The sequence below is a fragment of the Canis lupus genome, chromosome 20 (genome assembly GCF_048164855.1).
Source record: "Canis lupus baileyi chromosome 20, mCanLup2.hap1, whole genome shotgun sequence".
NCBI classification, from domain to species: Eukaryota; Metazoa; Chordata; class Mammalia; order Carnivora; family Canidae; genus Canis; species Canis lupus.
In genome coordinates, this window is record NC_132857.1 from 35275385 (window position 1) to 35298830 (window position 23446).

The window sequence follows — 23446 nt, forward strand, 5'->3', positions numbered from 1 at the left end:
AAGTATGAATAACAGTTTTATTAATAACTTCCAAAACCTGAAAGCTATCAAGATGTCCTTCAGTAGCGGATATATGAATTAACTGTGGTACATACAGATAATGGAAAATTATCCAGCTCTACAAAAAATGTTGTATCAAAGCCAAGAAAAGATGGAGAAGAAACTTAACTTCATGTAACAAGTAAAGGACGTTAATCTGAAAAGTCTATGATTCCAATCATACAAAAAAAGGGCAAAACTATGAAAAAAGAGAATAGTACGTGATAGAAGTCAATGGGAGAGATTGTGGGGCATGAAGAATTATTAAAGAAAAAAAATTAGAGATGCCTGGGTGGCTCGGCGGTTGGGCATCAGCCTTTGGCTCAGGGTGTGATCCTGAAGTGCCAGGATCAAGTCCCACATCGAGTTTCCTGCATGGAGCCTGCTTCTCCCTCTGTCTATGTCTCTGCCTCTCTCTGTGTGTCTTTCATGAATAAAATCTTTAAAAAATTATTCTGTAATGTATTATAATGATGGATAATACATCATTATATATTTATCCAAACCCATAGAACGTACACCACCAAGAGTGAACCCCACTGTAAACTATGGGCTCTGGGTAATTATGATGTGACAATATAAGTTCATCCTTAGTAAAAAATACACCATTATAAAGAGTAATGTTAATGGGGATAGGCTATACATGGGTCAGGTTAGGAGATATATGGAAATCTCTATATTCTTCTGAATTTTCTTATGAATTTAAAACTGCCTCCCAAAAACTTTATTTTTCTCCCAAAAACTTAATCTCAAAAAAAATGAAATAAAACTATAAGCAATTTGGAGAAGAAATTTTTAACATTTCAAAATCTTATGGGACAACCTTTAAAATATTTTTTATTTAATATAAAAAAGCATAATGATGTTTTTATTTTTCCTTTCTATATTGCCTTTCTTCTTATATCCAAGTCATATAATCCTGTAAGAGGGGAGTTTTCAAAGTATCATTTATATAATCAGTATCAGCAAAATAGATTTGTCTTGTTTTTTTAACCTTTTAATAAATAATACACAGATCCTGTTCTAGCCTTCATACCTAAGAGGCTAAGAGATTCAACCTTACTTGTCAAAATTTGCTTTGGGATCCTGGCCCAATCATCTAAGTAAATATTTTCATGGTAATGCAAAGTTTGGATATTTATGGCACTAATCATTTTAGAAACTCTCAGCAGAAGACAGAACAAAGATTTAAAAAGCTATGAAAGTATCCCTGAGCTCAGGGATCCCAGCCAAAAGGAAAAATATTAGAATATTCCGGGCTCCAGAAGGAAAAAAGAGGGAGAAGAGGACCAAGAGTTTATTTAAAGACATAACAGTGAATATCCTAAACCTGGGGAAAGACTTGGACACACAAGTCCATGGAACTAATAGATCACTGTAGTATCACAATGCAAAGAGGTCTTCTCCTAGATATATTATAATCAAACTATCAATAATCAATAATAAAGAATCTTAAAGGCAGCCAGGAAAAAGAATGTCACCTACAAAGGAGCCCTTTCTCAGCAGAAATCTTACAGGCCACGACAGAGTGGAAAGATACATTAAAAGGGTTGAAGATAAAAACTGACGACAAGACTACTTTATCTGGCAAAGTTATCCTTCAGATATGAAAGATAAATAAAAGCTTTCACAGACAAACAAAAGTTGAGGAATTCACCAACTCTAAGCTGGTGAAAGGAATTCTTCCAGTTGAAAAGATGCGAATCAGTGATGTAAAATATACAAAAAGTATACAACACACTGGGAAAGGCAAAAATTACAGTCAGACATAGAACATCCAAAACATAAAAAGCTCCATTTTGACAATACAAATATAAAACGGAATAGTAAAAGGGTGAAGCCTTTGTGGGTGTTCCAAGATATGTTGGTATCAGTCTAATGAACTATTTTCCAAGATAAGTTGTTATCAGTCTAAAGTGAACTTTTTTATCTATAAAATAAGCTCCAGTGTAACACAAAACAAAACAAAAACCTACAGTAAAATGACAAAAGGACGCACATCCCCTCAAGAAGACAGAAAAAAGATACTCCACCCAAGTGGAAACTAAGAAAAAGTGGGGTTAGTTACACTTCTATCAGATAGACTTCAAGTCAAAAATAGTAACAAGAAACAAGGAAGGAAAGTCATTCATTACATAATGATGAAAGGATCAATTCATCAAGAAGATATAAAAGTTTTAAGTATGTGTCAGAGCACCTAGACATATTATGCAAAAACTAACAGATAGAGAGCACCTAAACATATTACGTGGTCCACATCAGAACACCTAAACATATTAAGCAAATACTAACATCAGAGCATCTAAACATATTAAGCAAATACTAACATCAGAGCATCTAAAGATATTAAGCAAATACTAACAGATTTGGAGAAATAGTACAATAATAGCAAGGGACATTAATACCCCACTTTCAACAATGGGAAGATCATCCAGATAGAAATTCAATAAAGAAACAATGGACTTGAACCATACATTACATGAAATAGGCCTAAAAGACATCATTGGAAGATTTAATCCAACAGTAGCATTCTAGAATACACATTCTTCTCAAGTACATATGGAACATTCTCAAGAATAGATCATATGGTAGGACACAAAACAAGTTTTAGCAAAATTAAAAAGACTGAAATCAAACCAACTATCTTTTCAATCAATAAAGGTATGAAACCAAAAATCAACAACATGAGGAAAAGTGGAAGATCTACATACATGTAGAAACTAAACATACTGCTGAACTACAAATGGGTCAAAGAAGAAATGAAAAGGATAACCAAAGAATATCTTGAAACAAATGAAACTAAAAATAACAAAATATATGGAATGGTGTAAAAGCAGTTCTGAGAGGATATTTATAGCAATAAATGCATATACAGTTGATCCTTGAACAATGTGAGCATTACAGGCACCAACTTCATACACAGTTGAAATTCCACGTAACTACTAGTAGCCTACTGTTGACCAAAAACCTTACCAATAAATATACAATCAACACTTATTTTGTATGTATGTTCTATGTACTATATTCTTACAATAGAGTAAGCTGCAGAAAATGATAAAAGCATTGTAAGAGAAAATATGGTTTCAGTACTAAACTATTTATTGAAAAAAATTTACATAAAAGTGAAACTATGCCCACAGAATAACTATGTGATTCTAGGGTCTACTCTATTAAGAAATTAGAAAGATCATAAATGAAAAACCTAACTACACCTCAACGAACTAGAATAAGAATAAATTAAGTCTAAAGTTAGCAAAAGAAAGAAAATAATAAAAGATCAGAGTAGAAATAAATGAAATGGCTACAAGGAAAAAAAACAACAAAAAAATTAAAACTAAGAGTTTCCCCCCCCCAAAAGATATACAAAATGGACAAACCATTAGCAAGATTGAGAAAAAAAAAAAGGCTCAAATCAGAAATGAAAGAGGAAGAATTACAACTGATACTATAGAAATACATAGGATCATGAGACTACTATGAACAAATCAGATAACCTAGAATAAATGGATAATTTCCTAGACTAATACAACCTACCAAGACGGAGTCAGGAAGAAGTCAAGTCTGAATATACAAATGTTAAGTAAGGAGACTGAATCAGTAATCAAACACCTCCCAACACGGAAAATCCCAGGACCAGATTTCTTCGTTACGAAATTCTACCAAATATTTGAAAAAGAATTAATGCAAGCCTTCTCAAATTCTTCCAAAAAAATAAGAAGAAAGACTCTCAAACTCATTCTAGGAGATGAGCAACACCCTGATACCTAAGCCAGGTAAGGACACTACAAGAAAACTATAGACCAATATCTCTGTTGAAGACTGTTGCAAAAATTCTCAACAAAATTCTACCAAATCAAATTCAAGAACTCATTAAAAAGGTTATACACCATGACCAAATACAATTTATCCCTGGGATGCAAGGATAGTTCAATATATGCAAATCAATAAATATGAAATGACCCAAGAACAAAAGAAAGATAAATTTCATATGATCTTCTCAATAGATGTAGAAAAAGTAATTGACAAAATATATCCTTTATGATCAAAAAACAAACAAAACCCCCTCAACAGATTGTATACGAAGGGAATATACCTCAACATCCTAAAGGGCATATACAACAAAACCACAGTTAACATTATACTTTGTTATACTTTGATAAACAAAACCTGAAGTTTTTCCCCTAAAATTAAGAAAAAAACATCTCTCACCACTCCTATTTAACATAGCACTGGAAGTCCTGGCTACACCAATTAGTCAATACAAAGAAATAAAAGGCATCTAAATAGAAAAGGAAGAAGTAAAATTGTTATTTCTGAATATGATGATATAGATATTTAAAAAATTTTTTTTAGATATTAAAAATGACAAAGATTCAACTAATAACAGTGAATCTAAGCAATGAATTCGGTAAAATTGTAGGATATAAAATCAAAGCATAAGAATCATTTGCATTTCTATACACTACCAATGAGACATCTGTAAAAAGAAAGAAAACTATCCTATTCATAATAGCAACAAAACAAAGAAATACCTGTAATAAATTTAATGAAGGGAATTATCAACCTTATGAAAACCACAAGACTTTGTTGAAAGAAATCAAAGAAGAAAGAAACAAATGGAAAGACACTTCATTCCACGTTAATAGACTGGGAAAGTTAATATTGTTAAAATGTCCATGCTATCCAAAGTCATCTATGGATTCAATGCATAGTCTACCAAAATTCAAATGGCATTTTCCACAGAAATAGAAAAAAAAAAATCAATCCTAAAATTTGTACTAATTTCAAATTATACTATAATGCTACAGTAATGAAAATGATATGGAAATACCATAAAAATAAACAAACAGACCAATGGAAAGAGCAAACCTAGAATTAAATTCCACATACATAGTCAAAACTAATATTTATAAGGGAACCAAGGACACTTGATGAAGAAAGGATAGTCTCTTTAACAAATGGTGTTGGGAAAAACTAGATAGCCACATGCAGAAAAATAAAATAGGACCTCTATCATACACCATTCATAAAAATTAACTTAAAATAGATCAAAGGCTTAAACATAAGGCCTGATTCCATAAAACTCCAGAAAAAAAACATAGAGAAGAAGTTTAATATTGGTCTAGGCAATGATTTTTTAGGATATGACACCAAAAGCACAAAAACAACAACAAAAAAAAACACAAAACCTTGTGCACTGCAAACAAAATTAACAAAATGAAGAGGCAATTTACAGAATCGGAGAAGATACCTGCAAACCATGTACTACATACTGGGTTAATATTCAGATTATAAAGAACTCATACAACTCAATAACAAAGAAACAAACCTATTAAAAAATGGACAGAGGACTTGAATAGACATTTTTCCAAAGAAGACATACAAAGGGCCAACAGATACACAAAAAGATGCTCAACATCACTAATCCTCAATGAGATGCAAATCAAAACCACAATATCCCTTTATACCAGTCAGAATGGCTAAAATCCAAAGACAAGAAATAAATGCTGTTGAGAATGTGGAGAAAAGGGAACCCTTGTGCACTGTTGTTGGGAATGTAAACTGGTGCTGCCACTGTGGAAAACAGTATGGAGGTTCCTCAAAAAATTAGAAACAGAAACATCATATGATCCAATAATTCCTCTATTGGGGATTTATTCAAAGAAAACAGAAACACTAATTCAAAAAGATATGTGTAACCCTGGCACAGCTTGTCATTGTTATTTGCCGCATTTTTTTCATGAAATTCATCAACCACTACCCTCTCCCACTCCATCCCCCTGCCCTAGTCTGCCAACTTTCAGTGTTAAACTTAGGCTGTTGCTCTTCAAGAAGGTGCACCCTGAGGTATGTCCACAGTAATCCTGAGTAATCCTGGTACCAATCATCCCATTCCTTCAAAAAGGATACCCAGCATAAAACACCCCTAACTAACAACACATTGCTCTATTGTTTTCAATTATGCTCAGGGGGCATGAATCCTTTAAAAACCAAACTAATCAAATTATGCTTTCTTCAAAGGAATATGTGAGAGAAGTGTTTGAGGCTACTATTTCCTCTAGTAGTCTTTAGGTTTCCTGAAAGACTCCTTCTTAAAAATAGTCTGAGCCTTGCAGTTATTTAAGTTGCAATTTCCTGTTGTTATACAGGAGCCCTGTTGATGTGGCAGTAGGGTGAGGGGTTGGGAAGGAATTGTTCTTTAACCTATAGTCAGGATTCAGCGGTTAGTTCTCTCTACTTGGCTATGATCTGCAGTGCTTTTCAGCTCACTCTCTCACAGGGGGTACAGAGTAGCCTGGAAATGATATTTTCTTCTCCCACTTTGGTTATGCTCTGCTAAAATCCATATTGGTTAAGTACATGTAAATCAGATTTTCTTGAGGGCAGATCTTTGTTAAGGAGAAGAGAAAGCTCTGAGCATATCTCAAAATGGTTACTTCTCTGCTTACCCTACCCTGCTCACCAGAGCATGATAGATTTTTCTCCAATCTTCCACCTGGTAACCTGGTGGGATGCCTGGTGGTAGTAAAACTAATGAAAGTGTGGGGACTTTTGTAAGGCTGGGCCTTCAGAAGTTTTCATCTCCCAAGCCAGTCTTTGCTCAGTCACTAGCAATTAGTCAATTACCTTTAAGTATTCCTGCCAGTTTGTTAGTATGTACAGCCATGAATAGTTAAGATCAGAAGAAACTCTTAGGTTCCATGATGATGTAGATACAGTAGCTCTACCAATTTTAAATCCCAGTTTAATTCTTGAAGACAAAATTTAAAATAAACACTATATACTTTCCAATCAACATCATAAACATTCACATCCTTTTTCTTTTTTTTTTGAACCTAACTTCTATGATAAAGACTTGGAAGTGTGAGTTTTATTTCTCAACAATAAACTAGTTCTAAGCATATTCACCAGTAAACTAATATGCCAACTCCTTACTTAGCATACAGAGTATATTGGATCTGTCACAATCTGAATCTAATTTCTCTTCTATGCAAAATATTCCTAAATTCTTGTGCCCTTCCTTCTATCTTCAGTAAAGACAACTGTAGGAGAAACCAAACCAAACAGCTCATCATTTCTTCAACTTGCCATATCCTTTCTTACTATCAGGTCTCTGCAAATGCTTGCTATCTCTACTTGAATTCCCTAAATCCACACATACCTCTTCCATACTTCCTTTTCACGAAATTTCCCTTCATCCTTTAAAAACCATCTCAAATATCATGGAGGCATTCAAATTTTCCCTAGAGAGATTGTATCCTTTGTGTTTCCAAAACAATTTCTCAAAAATTCTTCTAGAATCCTTATAATAATAAAAAGGGAGTATGTATACAATATAGGGTTTTGAAAATACAGAAAAATTTAGATTATCACTGTTATTTTAATCCACATCAAAAAAGAATTTTTCAGATTTTGACATTTATAGAAAATATGAAATACAAAGTAAAATATTTTTTAAAATTGTCTTTAGTAAAAATCAGAAACGTATTAATTTCAAAGATGTGCATTTGCCATTTCACTGTTATAAAAATGAGTGATAATTATCTTCTATGAAGATTTTAATCACATATTTGTTATTGATTTTATAATTATTTTTTGTGCATTTGCTAATAGGCAGGGGCTGTGTCTTAAACTGTTTTATATCCTCTTCCAAACAAACCAGGTTTGAATTACATGGCAAGTATTTAAAAAGATGTGAGATGAAACACTAAATGATACTTAGTTTTCTTTTATGAGCTTTACAGAGGTGTTAGCATACACAATGAAATATACCAGCTTTAATGAATACTTCAAAGCATTTTGACAAATGTGTTGTTATGTAACTAGCTGCCAACAAAATGAACATAGAACATTTGATCACCTCAAAATGTTCCCTTGGTGTCTCTCTGCAATCAATTGCCTCCTCTCATTTTCAGCTCCTGGCAACCACTGGTCTACTATCTCTGTAATTTGGGTTTTCTAGAATGTCATACCAACAGAAACAAAGAGTATGTGGTCTTTGTGTCCGGCTTCTTATACCTAGCATAAAGTTTTGAGGGCAAGGTCATCCAAATGGTTTAGTGTATTAATAGTTCATTTCTTTTTGTGCTGAAGAGTATTCCACTATGGAGATATACCATAATTTGCTTATCCTTTCACCAACTGGTATTTGTAGGTCTGTTTTGAGCTGCTATAAATAATGTAGCTATGAATGTCACTGTAAAAATCTTTATATGAACTTAGGTTTTCATTTTGCTTGCGTAAATATTCAGGAATAGAAATGCTGGATTACATCAAGGTTTAACTTTAAAGAAACTGTCAAACTGTTTTCCAAAGTTGGTATACTAGTTTGCACTCCCACCAGGAATGTGTGAGATTTCAGGTGTTCTGCTTCTTGTCATCATTTGGTGTTGTCTTATTTTTTAAAAATTTCTTTAATTTTTAAAATTTATTTTATTTTTTAAAAGATTTTATTTATTTATTCATGGGGGAGACAAAGAGAGAGAGGCAGAGACATAGGCAGATGGAGAAGCAGGCTCCCTGGATCCCAATCCCGGCACTTCAGGATCATGCTCCGGGCCGAAGGCAGGCACCAAACCACTGAGCCACCCGGGCGTCCCTTTCATTTCTTTTTTAATTGGAGCTATTGTGTGGGTGAGTAGTACTTCATTGTGGTTTAGCTTGCATTTCACTGATGACTGAACATCTTTTCATGTGCTCACTTGCCATCTGGATTATGTCCTTTGGTGGAAATGTGTATTCAAATATTTTGCCTATTCTTTTTAATCAGATTGTCTTCTTATTACTGAGCTATGAAAGTTCTTATTATATTCTTGATAGGTTCTTTTTCAAATATATATTTTACAGAAGACTGTATCTTGCTTTTTCATCTTTAGAGTGTCTTTTGAAGGGCAAAAGTATTTAATTTTCATGACAGTCATCTCAGTTTTTGAATTTTCTAATTCATGTGGTTTTGTGACCTACCTAGGAAATTTATCTTTATTTTTTAAACAAAGTTGTGGCAATTTTCTAAAACAGTTGCTTCTTCTGTCACTCATCATATTTCTACTAAACTGTTATTAAAATGACTAATTACAAAAATCTATTAAAAAAAAATCAGATAGTGAAAAACCAGGACCAAAAGTTTTAAACAGAGATACAGAGAAGAACAGATTACTACAATGTATTTCTTTTGTATTTGTTTCTTTTGCTAAAGAAAATCAGTCCATTTACTTTAAAAATCCAGAGCTACTCATATAATATGTAACACATATGACTAAGTTGAGTTTTATGATTTTCAATTTATCCCCTAAAGGAAAGTGGCAGATGCTACTTTTCCTTCCTCCTCATTCTGGGATACAGAAGTAATGGCAGATGAGTCATTCTGGACAAAGACAACACACTAAGGAAAGTAGAACAGTAAAACTAAAGAAAGATGAGTTTTAAACACCTGGAGCCACCATAATTTTCCTAGAACCAACTGAAACCACTGTAATAGTGGATCCTAGATGCAGCAACCATGCCTATGTTCTAACTAATAAACTAACACCCCACCAAACGCACTTAGATAAAATACTGATTTAGAGCAATCAACAGGGTGCAAGACACAGTAAACATAATAGTATTAGATACAATTCTATAGTATAAATTCAGAGATTCTGAAAGAGAAACATTCATTAAGTAGTATTGTCTACGAAAACTTCTGATGGATTAAAGCACATTTTAAAGTAAAATAATTAAATTATTTTGGTATTCTCTAGTTGATTTCAAGTGGGATAAGTTGTATGACAACATTAATATAGTTTTACAACCACTTTTTAAAAATTTTTTATTTATTTAAGTAATCTCTATACCCCATGTGGAGCATGAACTCACGACCCCGACTGAGATCAAGAGCACCACACTCCTCTGATTGGGCAAGCCACGTACTTGGTCAACAATCACTTTCTTTAATATGAATCATTATACGTGGTAATATAATGGTAAAAGCAAAAGTATTGATGGAAGTTCTTACCATGGAAAGGTATTCATTCGTACCCTGTTCTTATAAATCAGAATTCCTCCTGACATCACTCCAATCATAATTTCATTGTTACTTTGATCCTTCAAAAAAAAGAAAATGACAAGTCTAAAATACTGGGCTTTTCTTGTTAAATATATACTTTAAAAATAGGATAAGGTTTTAAAAATACAATGTAAAATTTTCAAAGGCAGAATATAATTGCACAATATTTACAAACCCATATGGTTATTGTTACCTCATAAAAATAAATAACATACTTCACAACAAACTTCAACTTGGCATTATAAAAATTCATTAATCCAAAGTAAAAATGATCTCAGGATTCTCCACAGTTCGTAACTGGAACTGAGAATTTGAGACAAGGAATCAAAAGTCTTCTCATTTTGTAGAATGATAAGTTAGTATCCTTTCTTCTATTTCTAAAACTATTCTGACTCAACCACTGTGTAAGTATAGTGTCAGAATTACAAAAGTGGATAAAACATGGAGGAGTTCAGAGTTTGGTAAAGTGTAACCTATAATAAAACAAGATTTCCAATATAATAATAAGTCATATAACTAATATAATACAATAAAAATATCATGGTAGTACAGAGTGGCTAACAAGTGTTGGAAAGTTTGAAAGATTCTAGAGAAGAAAATTTGAATGATGCTTTGAGGAAAGTGAAAGTTTTCAGGCTAACTGATCCACTTTGAATAGCCAACTGGCACTAGTGACAAAAGGAGTAGAATTAAATTCTTTTCTCATATGCTAATCAACCTTGAAATAGTTTTGCTACTTGACTTGAAACACTGTACAGGCAAGCTAATAGAGCAATAATGCTTTTACTCCCTATATCCATATGCTCAGAAGACAGAACTAATTGATGAAATTATAATTAGGATTTTGTAACTGTGTCCCTAAAAAAAAAAACCTCTTTAAAATGCAGCTTCAATAATTTCTAATAAAATAAAATTAAATCTTACTAAATTAACTTGTTCAATAGGATAATACATAACAAACGGCCAAGGTAACACAATAACCACCATTATTGTACACTATTATGAGAGTCTTAAAGTTTGACCAAAATGGTTTACTTAGCATATGTTCCTATTGCTTTTTTTTTTTTTTTAAGATTTTATTTATTCATGAGAGACACACACAGAGAGAGGCAGAGACACAGGCAGAGGGAGAAGCAGGCTCCACGCAGGGAGCCCGATCTGGGGCTCGATCCCGGGACTCCAGGATCACACCTTGGGCTGAAGGCAGCCGCTAAACCGCTGAGCCACCCAGGAATCCCCACCTATTGCTCATTCTGCTCCCAATCTCATAAAACACTGGAGAAAATACATGAAAACAATCCATAACATTAGAGGTATATAATCAATGGACTAGATATTTTAAAGAATTTGTAAAAACATAAAGAGGCTACAGATTTTTTTTTACACTCATATTTAAGAAAAAAATTATAGAAGACCACAGCGTAAACTAGACACTAGTTTACTAGAAGAATAAGTTCTACATGCAGGCAGAAAGAAAGCATAGTCAACAGGTACAATTTTACAGACAACAGATTAAAGAAATAAGGGAGCCTCAAATTTCTGTCAGGATGACCAGGCAGAAAGCAGCTCAGGTAATTATCTCCTACCAACCCCACAATCCTGCCCTGTCTGGATTGAGCTAGGAGACATAGAGAAGTATGTGTAGCCAATCTACAATCAGTAAGTGTGGATACTAGGGACAGAAGTCAGAGTGATGCTCAGAATGAATGAAGAGGCCCAGAATGAGATAGGCAAACTATAGCCATGTTCTCCCTGGCAATATATTCATTCTAAGGCAGGCCATAGCAAAGACAACATCTACAAGCAAGTGAACTAGTAATCACAAATACAAAAGTACACAAGGAAGGATCACCAAGCACTTGAGAAGAACCAATATCATTAAAGAGATATGCAGAACTCAACACTATTTGTTGACTAAATCAATCAAGTTGTTATGTTGATAAGAACACATGTTAAAAAATAGGAAGAAGAAAGAAACATGTTCAGGGTATCTAGGAACTCAAATTCTTAAATTATAATTATCTAGATTTAAAGTGACCATTCCCAGGGTGATGTGAGAAGTGGGCAAGATCAAAGAAACAAGTGTTATGTCCTTAACAGACACAAATGCTATTAATTCCAATGTACAGGAAAATGCATGATGACCACCTTATTTTAAAATATCTTTTTCTTTAAAAAAAAAAATATATCTTTTTCTTGTTATCACTTACTGCTATCCAATATTATGCAATAATTTGCCTTGTTTAATCTGTTTATTTTTTATTCTTCACTAGAAGCTAAGAGGCAAAAAAAGAAAAAAGAAAAAAGAAAAAAAAAGTTAGAACCTAAGTGGCAAGGTATAGGGCCTTTGTTTTTTCCACTGTTGGACTCTCAGGTATAGAAAAGTGCCCTGTATAGTTAACCTGTGAAGAACAATCAGGTTTGAACTGTGTGGATCCACTTATATGCACACTTTTTTCAATAAATATATTTGAAAAATTTTTGGAGATTTGCAGCAATTTCAAAAAACTTGCAGACAAATCACATAGGCAAGAAATATAAAAAAAATTAAGTTAGGTATGTCATGACTGTATAAAATATATGTAGATACTAGTCTATTTTATCATTTGTTATCATAAAATACATACAAATCAACTATAAAAAGTTAAGATATACTAAACTTCTGCAAGCTTACATACTACACATGGCACCATTATGGCTGAGAGAAATGTAAACAAATGTAAAGATACAACATGAAATCGTAACTGCGTAACATTTACTGTAGTACATACTGTATTACTGTAATAATTTCATAGTTACCTCCTGTTGCTCTTGTGGTGAGCAGGAGTGTTCCAAGTATCTGCTTAAAACAGTGTGACACTTATCTGTTCATGAGCAATTTGGTTTCTCCAATAAATTACATATAGTAATAACAGTGATCTCTCACAGTTGCTTATTTTTCAACGTGTTTAGTGTAATACTGTAAACCTCCAATAATATCACTGGACTCAAACAAAGAGCTTTTTAGTGATGCTGGAAGTGTTCCCAAGAAGGAAAGAAAATCATGACATTACAAGAATAAGCCGAACTGCTTGATATATATCATAGAGTGAGGTCTGCAGCTGTGATTGCCTGCTGTTTCAAGAGAAATGTATCCAGCAAGAGGACCATTGTGAAAAATGAACAGGAAATTTGTGAAGCTATTGCTGCAATTACACCAGCATGCACAAAAAACCTGGTACTTTGTGTGAAATACTATACCTTTTCATCTCATATTGAAAATGCAGCTTTTATGTGGGTACTAGACTGCTATAGGAAAGGTAAACCTATACCTACAGATTCTGGTATGATTGAAAATATGTAGTCATTATATGACAACTTAAAACAAAAGGAAGGTGTAGACTCTAAAGCTGAAGAATTTAATGCTAGCAAAGGATGGTTTGATAATTTTATTAAAAAGTTTGGCATAAAAAAATGACAAGATAACAGGAAAAGCAGCTTCTGCCGAACAAGAAGCTGGAACCATGTTCCCAGATGCCATTGATAAAGTCACTGAGAAAAAAGGTTATCTATCTGAACAAGTTTTGAATGTAGATTAAAGTGGTGTATTCAGGAAGAAAAAATGCTAGAAAGGACATTTATTAGTAAGGCAAAGAAGCACGGCTGTGGATTTAAAGCAGGAAAAGACAGGCTAACACTGTTTCGTGCAAATGCAGTTGAGTTCATGATCAGGACTGACCATATCTATAAAGCTTCTAACTTGCCACCTTTGAAGGGAAAAGATGAATACCATCTGCCAGTCTTCTGGTTATACAAGAAGGCCTGTACAACGAGAACCCTTTTTCTGGACTGGTTCTATCAATGCTTTGTCCCTCAGGTCGGAAAGTAATTTGCCTGTAAGGGATTGCCTTCTGAAGTTCTTTTGATATTGAACAATGTCCCTGGCCATCGAACCCCATAAGTTCAACAGCAAAAGATGTCAAAGTATTCTACTTGCCCTCAAAAACATCTCTATTTCAGCCTCTAGAACATGTAAGCTCATTACACATGGTCTCTATGTAAAGGACTGTCTATGCTATGGGAAAGAACCCTGATAGAACATCATACAAATGTGGAAGGCTCACACTATTGAGAATGCCACTGTTATTTGTTTGTTTGTTTATTTATTTATTTATTGCCACTGTTATTTAAAAAAGGCTGTGTAAGCCATCAAGCTTTCCTGAAACAATATATTCCTGCTGGAGAAAACCATATCCAGATGTGTGTGACTTTACAGACCTTAAAACAAAGCCAGTCAAGAAAATAATGAAAGAGATTATAGATATGGTAAAAAGATGGAGAAAAAGGATTCATGATATGGACCTATCAAGAAATTCAAGAGCTAACAGACACCACACCAAAAGATTAACAGAGGATGACCTGATAGAGGTGAATGCTTCCAAACCAGTGCCAGACGATGAGGAAGTAGAAGAAAAGGTGCAGCAAATGAACTGACATTTGACAGTCTGGCAGAAGAGTTCTGATTATTTAAGACTGCTTTTGACTTCTTTCACAACATAGACCCTTCCATGATATGAGCACTAAAACTAAAGCAGACAGTGGAAGAACAATTGGTATGATATAGAAAGCTGTTTAGCAAAATGAAAAAAGCAGAAGAGTCAGTTAGATATAACAATACATTTCCATAAAGTTACAGCAAGTGTCCCCGCCTCTCCTGCTTCTCCTTCCATTTCCTCTACTTCTTACACTTTTACTATTTCTGAGACAATAAGAACCCCTTCTCTTCCTCCTCAGCCTACTCATTGTGAAGATGACAAGGATGAAGACCTTATGACAATCCACGTCCACTTAATGAATAATCATCATCATGCCATTCAGTTAATAAAAGTATATGTTGTACCTGTGCATGGGTATCTTTGTACAGAAAACTACCTGTATGGCAAGAGCTCAATGAGACATTTCTTTATCATCATCATCAGCAGCAATGTCAAAGTATTTGCGTGTGCAAGACTTGTATGGAAGTGAATAGCCAAGCTATCCTTATATAGGAATAAAGTCAGTAGTATTTAATATAAAGTTAATAATGTGTTAGTTTTCTTTAGCTTTTTTTAAAGATATATTTATTTTAAAATTAGAGTGAGCACACACAGGGAAGGGGGAGGAAATGGAGAGAATCTCAAACTGACTTCCCACTGAACACAGAAGCCAACGCGGGGCTTGATCCCACAACCCTGGGATCATGACCTGAGCCAAAAATCAAGAGTTGACTGCTTAATCAATTGAGCCAACGAGGTGTCCCAGTTTTCCTAATGTTTTATAACTTTGCTTTCAAAGAATTACATTATCATACAGTATGCCTCATTCTCTCATAATTGGAGAGACTGCACGCACATCAACCTGTCATCACAGGTAAGGAGGTTTTTTTTTTTTTAATTAACAATTTCCAATATTGCATTAGGACAACTGCAACTGTATGCCATAAAGATTTTATAATGATTCATTCATTAGTACATAGGCTACGCTACCATAAAGCATTCATATTGCTACTTAATTATCCATGTATGAATCATTAACTCTATAAATAAATAAGAATTTATTTTTCACATTAACTTTTCAATTTTGATGTCTCGTGTTAGTAATACACTTAATGTCTACAGTGTTTCATATCATATAAAACAATACTGATGTAGGTATAGACACACCATCTTATAAACAGATGGTATACACTTATCAATACAGTACTGTATTTTTTCTTCTTGATGGCTTTTAGTAACATTTTTAAAGAATACAGTATACTGTATTTTTTAGTATACTATATTGTTTACTTTATTATAATACAGTATATAATACATATAAAATGTTACATATTTTAAAGTATTTAAATAAAGATACATACAAAATATGTGTTAATCAACAATGTTATCAGTAAAGCTTTGGGTCAGCAGTTGGCTATTAGCAATTAAGTTTTTGGGGAATCAGACATTATATGAAGATTTCTGACTACACTGTGGGGGATTAAGGGGTTGGCGACCCTACACTCTGCGTTGTCCAAGTCAACTATATTCATATGTTAAATGAATGGATCTCTATCATCTGTAGGAAGATGTCTTAGCCGTTTAGTTTGGCACTAAAGGCCTTTATATAGTATTTCATCCGATTTTATCTCCCCCGTCTAACTAAAAATTTTCCCATCAGACCAGTTCCATGATGTTTTGTGTACCCATAATTACATGTTTCGTTAATGCAGTTATCATGACTTCTTGGTGTCTGATGAATCAAACCAAAGTCTAGATGGAATCCAACTTATCAGTGAAAATTTCATTGGCTCACATCTACAAGTTTCTTACCTGGATATTGATTGGTCTTTTTTTTTTAAATTTTTTTATTTATTTATGATAGTCACACAGAGAGAAAGAGAGAGAGAGGCAGAGACATAGGCAGAGGGAGAAGCAGGCTCCATGCACCAGGAGCCTGACGTGGGACTTGATCCTGGGTCTCCAGGATCGCGCCCTGGGCCAAAGGCAGGCGCTAAACCACTGGGCCACCCAGGGATCCCTATTTATTGGTCTCTTAAACCACTCATCTGAAATGCTTAATTACTGTCAGCTATGTGACAACAGCTAGAATCATGTATACATAGTGACTGCCTATAGTAAACTGCCTGTGGCAAAATACTAGTCAAATCTGTTTAAATTTCTAATGTGTCAGGTATAATACTTCTGCAGACTATAGTGATCACATGGTTGGTGTCAGACTGCTATAAAGGTTTCTCAATGCTAACTCTCAATTTTGTACTTATTATGGACCAGTAATAAATAATTCGTGGATCATTCTCAGTTTGTGGTCATACTTTGAGCATCAATGAACCGTATCATTTCACAGAGCCTGGTTCTCAAATAAGTGGTTCTCAATTGATTAAATGGTAATATCCTTATATTTACTTAGTTACAATACTAGAGAATATGTTTCATATAATCCCTGATTATAAATAACCTGTAATGAGTTTTAAATATATAGTTACCTATGAAATCTAGGTCAAAAAATGATTAAAAGGAAGAGTTTATAATATACAGTGCTGTATGATTTAACACTGTATTTTTACAACACCTACAAAAGTCAGGAGGAAAAATTTTAACTGTTTCAGTAATAATTGATATGGTGACACTACAATTATAGTTTTAAGTGTAATGTGTGATAAAAACATAATAATTGACTAGTCTAATTTCTGGAATCCTTGGAGTCTTCTAAAATTAAAATATTCTGTATATCTCAATGCAGATATGTAGAAACAAAGATTCTAACTCTGTACATTTAAAAAACACAGAAATAATAACAAACCAGTAGGAATGAGCAATCTTAACACTCAGATTGAGATTTTGAAATATCATTTTGCATTAAAAGAAACAAGGGCTTCTTAAAGAAATAGCTAATTCCTGGTCTATGGGAGTAAAAAGACAAGATGAGCCTGAAACATCTTAAAATACTAGACAGCATAGATGCTGACTACAAAGGTCATGTCAAAAGGATTAAAGGATCAAAACAAGAGACTAAGTGGCCAAAATGGATGATCTGAGCTTCAATGGGTGTGTGTGTGTGTGTGTGTGTGTGTGTGTGTGTAATATACTGAAGTCTGTCAAAAATGTTTAATCCATGAATTAATAATGACATTGTTTAAAAATGGTATTTCCTTTTTTAAAAGATTTTATTTATTTATTTGAGAGACAGCATGAGCCAGGAGTCCAACATGGGGTTCGATCCCAGGACCCTTGGATCATGACCTGAGCCAAAGGCAGCAGACTCTTAATCTACTGAGCCACCCATGCACCCTGGAATCAAACAACACTTTCCTTGGGCTTTTCGTATATGAGCTATGCTACTGGGTAATTAAAAAGTAAAAGAAGGGAAGGGACTCCCTTTAAGGTTATCCCAGTGAATAAATAAAAACAAAAACAGAATTAAGATATTTCCATTTTGCAACCTCCAGTGAATTAATGGATCAATAGCTACTAAAAAAAAAAAAAAGGAAGTGAAAACCGGACATTATGTGCTTCCTGATAAAATAAAACAAAAAAGGATAAATCCTGACTCTGAATACGCCTCTTGATCACGTTGCCAGTCTATAAGAAATACAAAACGCAGCAGAACATACTGAATTACATCATGAGCATGTGATCAGTAAAGTCCAAACCATAAGAAATTAAAAATGAAAAGGTCAAGTTTTTCAAAAGAAATTTTTAAGAAAAGAAGGATTAACAGATTTAAAGCTATCTAGTTAAAACAAACAAAAAACAAGACCAAGTTGTAGTATCTAGGAAGGCACAGTTGGGTGATAAGACCATAAAAATAATACAGTGTAGGAAGGGGCGGTTATTGGGACAGAGCACAAAGAATGTTACTGGAATGACTTGCTTGACCTGGCAGTAGATGCAGATGTTCACTAAAATACAGTACATACTTGTATCTCTGCTTTATTTTAAAATAAGTTAAAAAATAGCAATGTAAAAGGCTGAGATTTAGGATGAATATGAATAGATGTTCTACTATTTTCCACCCATACCTCAAACTTGAACTGTTCATTTCATGTTCCCCTGTAGTGGCCTTCCCTCCTTTCTTTTGGAGGGTAGTCTCCAAAAGTAGTCTCTTCTAAACTAAATAGCTAGGACTACTTAATATTCTATCCTGTCTATTGTCACATTTTAAGAATAAAGTAACTCAGTCCCACTAAAATTTTATGGTTTTGTGGATGGGAATTCCCAACATTAATTTGAAGTGGTGTGAAATAATTCCCTTATTTATAATAAATTAACTCAAAACAACATTGAAATAATAAGAAGTCAATAACCATCCCTCACCTTCTCTGCCTCATTCCTCAGAGGTAGCCACTATTAATACTTTGAGATGTATAATCTTCTGTATCTTTGTATTCATAAAAATATATAAATATTATACATAACTATATAATTTTTTAATCAACAAAAACCAGGATACATTATTCTGTAATTTTTCTTTTGTACTTAGCATTTTTTTAAAAGATTTTATTCATGAGAGACACACACACAGAGAGAGAGAGAGAGAGAGAGGCAGAGACACAGGCAGAGGGAGAAGCAGGTTCCATGCAGGGAGCCCGATGTGGGACTTGATCCCGGAACTCCAGGATCACGCCCTGGGCTGAAGGCAGGAACTCAATCGCTGAGCCACCCAGGCGTCCCTGTACTTAGCATTTTGCAGATATCTTTTCATATCAATATACGCATATCTCTAACATCAATTTTAATTGTTGCATATTATTCCAAAATATGGATTTGTCATAATTTCTTAATCATTTCTGTTCATTTAGAGTGATTTTATATATTTTTTAAAGATTTTATTTCTTTGAGAGAGAGAGAGAACATGCACATGAGTGGGAGGAGGTTCAGAGGGAGAGGGACAAGTAAACACGGGGCTTGAGCCCAGGACCCTGGGATAAGGCTGACCTGAGCCAAAGGCAGACACTTAATTGACTAAGCCACCTAGGCGCCCTGAGTGTTTCTAATTTTTTAATATTACAAACAATACTGTAATAAAAATCCTTGACTACATTATTTAAAACACCTAAATAAATATTCTAAAGGATGGAATCTGAGAAATGGAAGTGGTCAAAGATTATATTCACATTAATATTTGCATTCCAAAAGGGTAAGAAAAAGTTCTACTTCAATTCAGAATGTCTACTTTCCATCTCTGATCAATAATGGATATTTTTAATTCTTTGAATTTTTGCAAATCTAATGAAATTGGCTTCTCAGTGTTAGTTTCATGGTTATATTTTAATTACAGGTCTAAAAGAATCCTTGGAATAAATATGAAATATGAATATAAAATATTATGAATAAAACAAAATAATATTAAATTTTTCTTTAATATAGGTTGAAATTATTTTCTATTAACATTTTAGTTTTATGTTTTCCCCCATATAAAATTGATTTAAAATGTTTATGTTTGTATATTTTCATTGTGGTTAGGCATAATATACATTCATTAATTCAAAAAAATGTTTCTATGTGCCATACATAGGCTTAACAGTGTATGTAAATTCAAACTACTCAGTGAAAATGAACACAAGTAGTTATCTACTGATGGTTTCATAAAGACACCTAATAGAAAACAGACGCGCACACACACAAGCTATGTCTAGACATGCTGTGATGCGTGAAAGCACATAGCAGAATTATGAAAAGTCATTGGGTGATATGAATACTGTAAAAGTGACACAGAGGAAGTCACATATATATATCTCCACTTGGATAGAAGAGACTCTTTTCTCCATTTCAAGGGATTTTATATATATGTGTGTGTATATATATATATACATACATATATATATATAATTTTATTATTTTAAAACTTTATTTAAGAGAGAGAGAGTGCACGCATGAAGGGCAGAGTGAGATGGAGAGAGAGAATCCCAAACCAACTCCCCACTAAGCACAGAGCCCAAGGGGGCTTGATCCCAGGATCCTGAGATCATGACCTGAGCTGCAATCAGGAGTTGGATGCTCAACTGACTGAGCCATCCAGGTACCCCTCAAGGAATTATATTTTTAAATTATTTGATTATTCTAACCAATCTGTCAAAAAGTTTTCAAATACATGCTAATTAAAAACAAGGTTTTAGAAGAAGCTATAAACTGGTTCTTTAATACAGAAATAGCTATTATATAGCCAAATTGCTTAACATCTGTTTGTCTCACTTTCCTCATCTGTAAAGTGGAGATAATAATACTCTTACCTCACTGGGATGTTATAAGGATTAAATGAAATTAATAGACATAAAGCCCTAAGAAGGTGTTGGGCCTTTAGTAAATGCTTAGGTTCTATTATTATTACCTGTGTCCGATACAGCAAAATCTCTCAAAATTACTATCCTCACAGTCTTTCTCAAATACTCTGTAATCAGCCTCTGGCTATCATAATATCCCAAAGCTGTTCTTACAAGGTCATTGATGACTTACACATTTCTAATCTAGTTCTCATCTGACACAGCTGATCACTTCTGACTCACCTGGCTTCAAAGACACAAATGTATCTGAAAGAAAGAAAGGTTTTCTTTCTGTGTCAAGGGCTGCTTCTTCTGGTCTCCTCTCCTGGTTCTTCCTCATCTCTCTAACCTCTCATCTCCAAAGTGTTCCAGCTCTGTGGAACTTTCTCTTCAGTATGCACTAGATTTCCCCTCAGTGCTCTCATTTTATGGCTTTAAATATTAGCTGTGAGCAGACAATTCCCAGATGCCTATCTTCAGTTCATACCTCCCTTCAGAATTCCAATATTGTACACTGAACTCCCCACTCTCCTTTTGTGGATTTGTAAAAGTCTCCTAAAATTTAACTTGCCCTGGGCAGCCCGGGATTGGGTTCCATGTCAGGCTCCCTGCATGGAGCCCGCTTCTCCCTCTTCCTGTGTCTCTGCCTCTCTCTGTGTGTGTCTCTCACGAATAAATAAATTAAATCTTAAAAAAAAAATTTTTTTAACTTGCCCTAAGACTAAAATTCCTGACCTATCTTCCCACACCTGCTTCTCTATGGTCTTTCCCAACATCTTGAATATTACTCCAGCTTTCTAGTTGCTGAGTCCAAAAACTTTGGAATCATTCCTGAATCCTTTTTCTCTCACATCCTACAGCCTATACATCAATAAATGCTGTCATTTCCATATTCAAAATATATACAAAATCTGATTACTTCTTACCACCCAACGGCTAGCTACAGCCACCATTCTTTCTCATCTTGATCATGGTAACAGTCTGTTAGCTGGGCTCTTCACTTGAAATGGCAGCTACTGTGATCTTTTCAAAATGTAAATCACACTGTGTCTATTACTTCTTCAAACTAATGGCCTGGTTTAGAATTAAAAACCAAAGGTCTTATAAAACCCTAGTCTACCTTAACTTCATGAATACTCTCCTCTTCTGGCTTACACTGTACCAGCCATACTGGTCTCTTTACTGTTCTTTGAACTGCTAAGCAACCTATTTCATGCCCTTTCATTGATGTTTCCTTTCCCCTAGGTATCTACATATTATCTTCTGTTTTATCTTCTCAGTGAGGCCTTCCCTGATGCTCTACTTCTGGTTGTCTCAATCCCCTTTCTCAGATAATTTTTCTCCATAGCACCTGTAACTACTTGATATATTACTCGTTTAGTTAACTAAAGAAAATTGAGTATATTGTATATATAGTAAAATGTACAAATCTTAAGTGTATAACCCTAAATTTTACATATACACATCTTCAAAACTACCACAAATCAATATATGTATTTTCAAAATCCAGGAAAGCTCCCTCATGAGTCTCTCAGTTAACAAAATCTTTCCATGGATTACTACTATTCTGACTTCTATCAGTATAGACTATTATTTTTCCTGTTACTGAATTTTACTTCCATGGAAAACCCCCATGTATTCTGATGACTAAATTATTTGTTTATAATCTGTCCTGCCTACCAGAATGCAAGCTTCATGACGACTTGGTTTTTTTATCTGTCTCACTCACTGCTGTATACATGGTGTCTGTTAATGGGACTGGCAACATAGAAGGTGCTCAATAAATATTCAATGAATTAATGAATAATCAAAATATCATCATTAAGCTTTCCATTTCTTAAAACTGTGAGAGGCAAAATTTATTTTTCAGTAGAATTACCTTTCATTATAAATAACTATGGAAATGAGATATTCACATTGAAGCCTAAAACTGAGGTAGACTATCAATCAGTGATTGAATAAGGAATGTTAGAATCTATCACTTTCTTTTGCTCTGTGGAAGACACTGTTAAAGAGAATAAAAGGGCAAGCCAAAGACTGGGAAAAAATATTTGTAAATCACGTATTTATTGAAAAAATATTTGCAAATCACATATCTATTATCTATCTATAATATATAGAGTTCTTAAAAAGAAAAACAAGAGCAAGAAAATAAATGAAATTAAATAATGGGCAAAACATTTGATAAATAGAGATTCATCAAAGAAGATATGATGCTCAACACATCATTAGTCATCAGAGAAAGGCAAAGTAAACCTGTGATGAGATAAAACATTACCTATTAGAAAAGCAGAAAAAGAAACAAAACAAAACGGACAGCATCACATGCCAAAAAGGATGTGAATGACTGGAACTTGCAAATATTGCTAGTAGGGAAACAAAGTGGTTCAGTCACTATGGAAAATAATTTGGGAGTTCCACATACAGCTAAATATACACTTACCATATGACCAACCAATCCCACTCTGGGGTTTCTACGTTACAAAATGAGAATTTAAAACTACTCAAAAACCTGTAAATGAATTTTTTGCAGTAGTCTATTAACAAAAAACAAAATCAAAACACAACTAATCAGAAACAACCCA

At 33.9% G+C, this 23446-nt stretch overlaps 1 protein-coding gene across 14 annotated transcripts in view; it reads right to left on the reverse strand.

Annotated features, from left to right (window-relative positions):
- The window catches only part of PTPN4 (protein tyrosine phosphatase non-receptor type 4), a 207937-nt gene that overhangs the window by 69190 nt on the left and 115301 nt on the right, over positions 1-23446 (reverse strand). For all 14 annotated transcript variants that reach the window (XM_072788886.1, XM_072788891.1, XM_072788887.1 and 11 more), the window contains one exon: positions 10034-10122. In XM_072788886.1, the coding sequence (XP_072644987.1) occupies positions 10034-10122 (89 nt within the window). The remainder of the gene's footprint in view (positions 1-10033; positions 10123-23446) is intronic.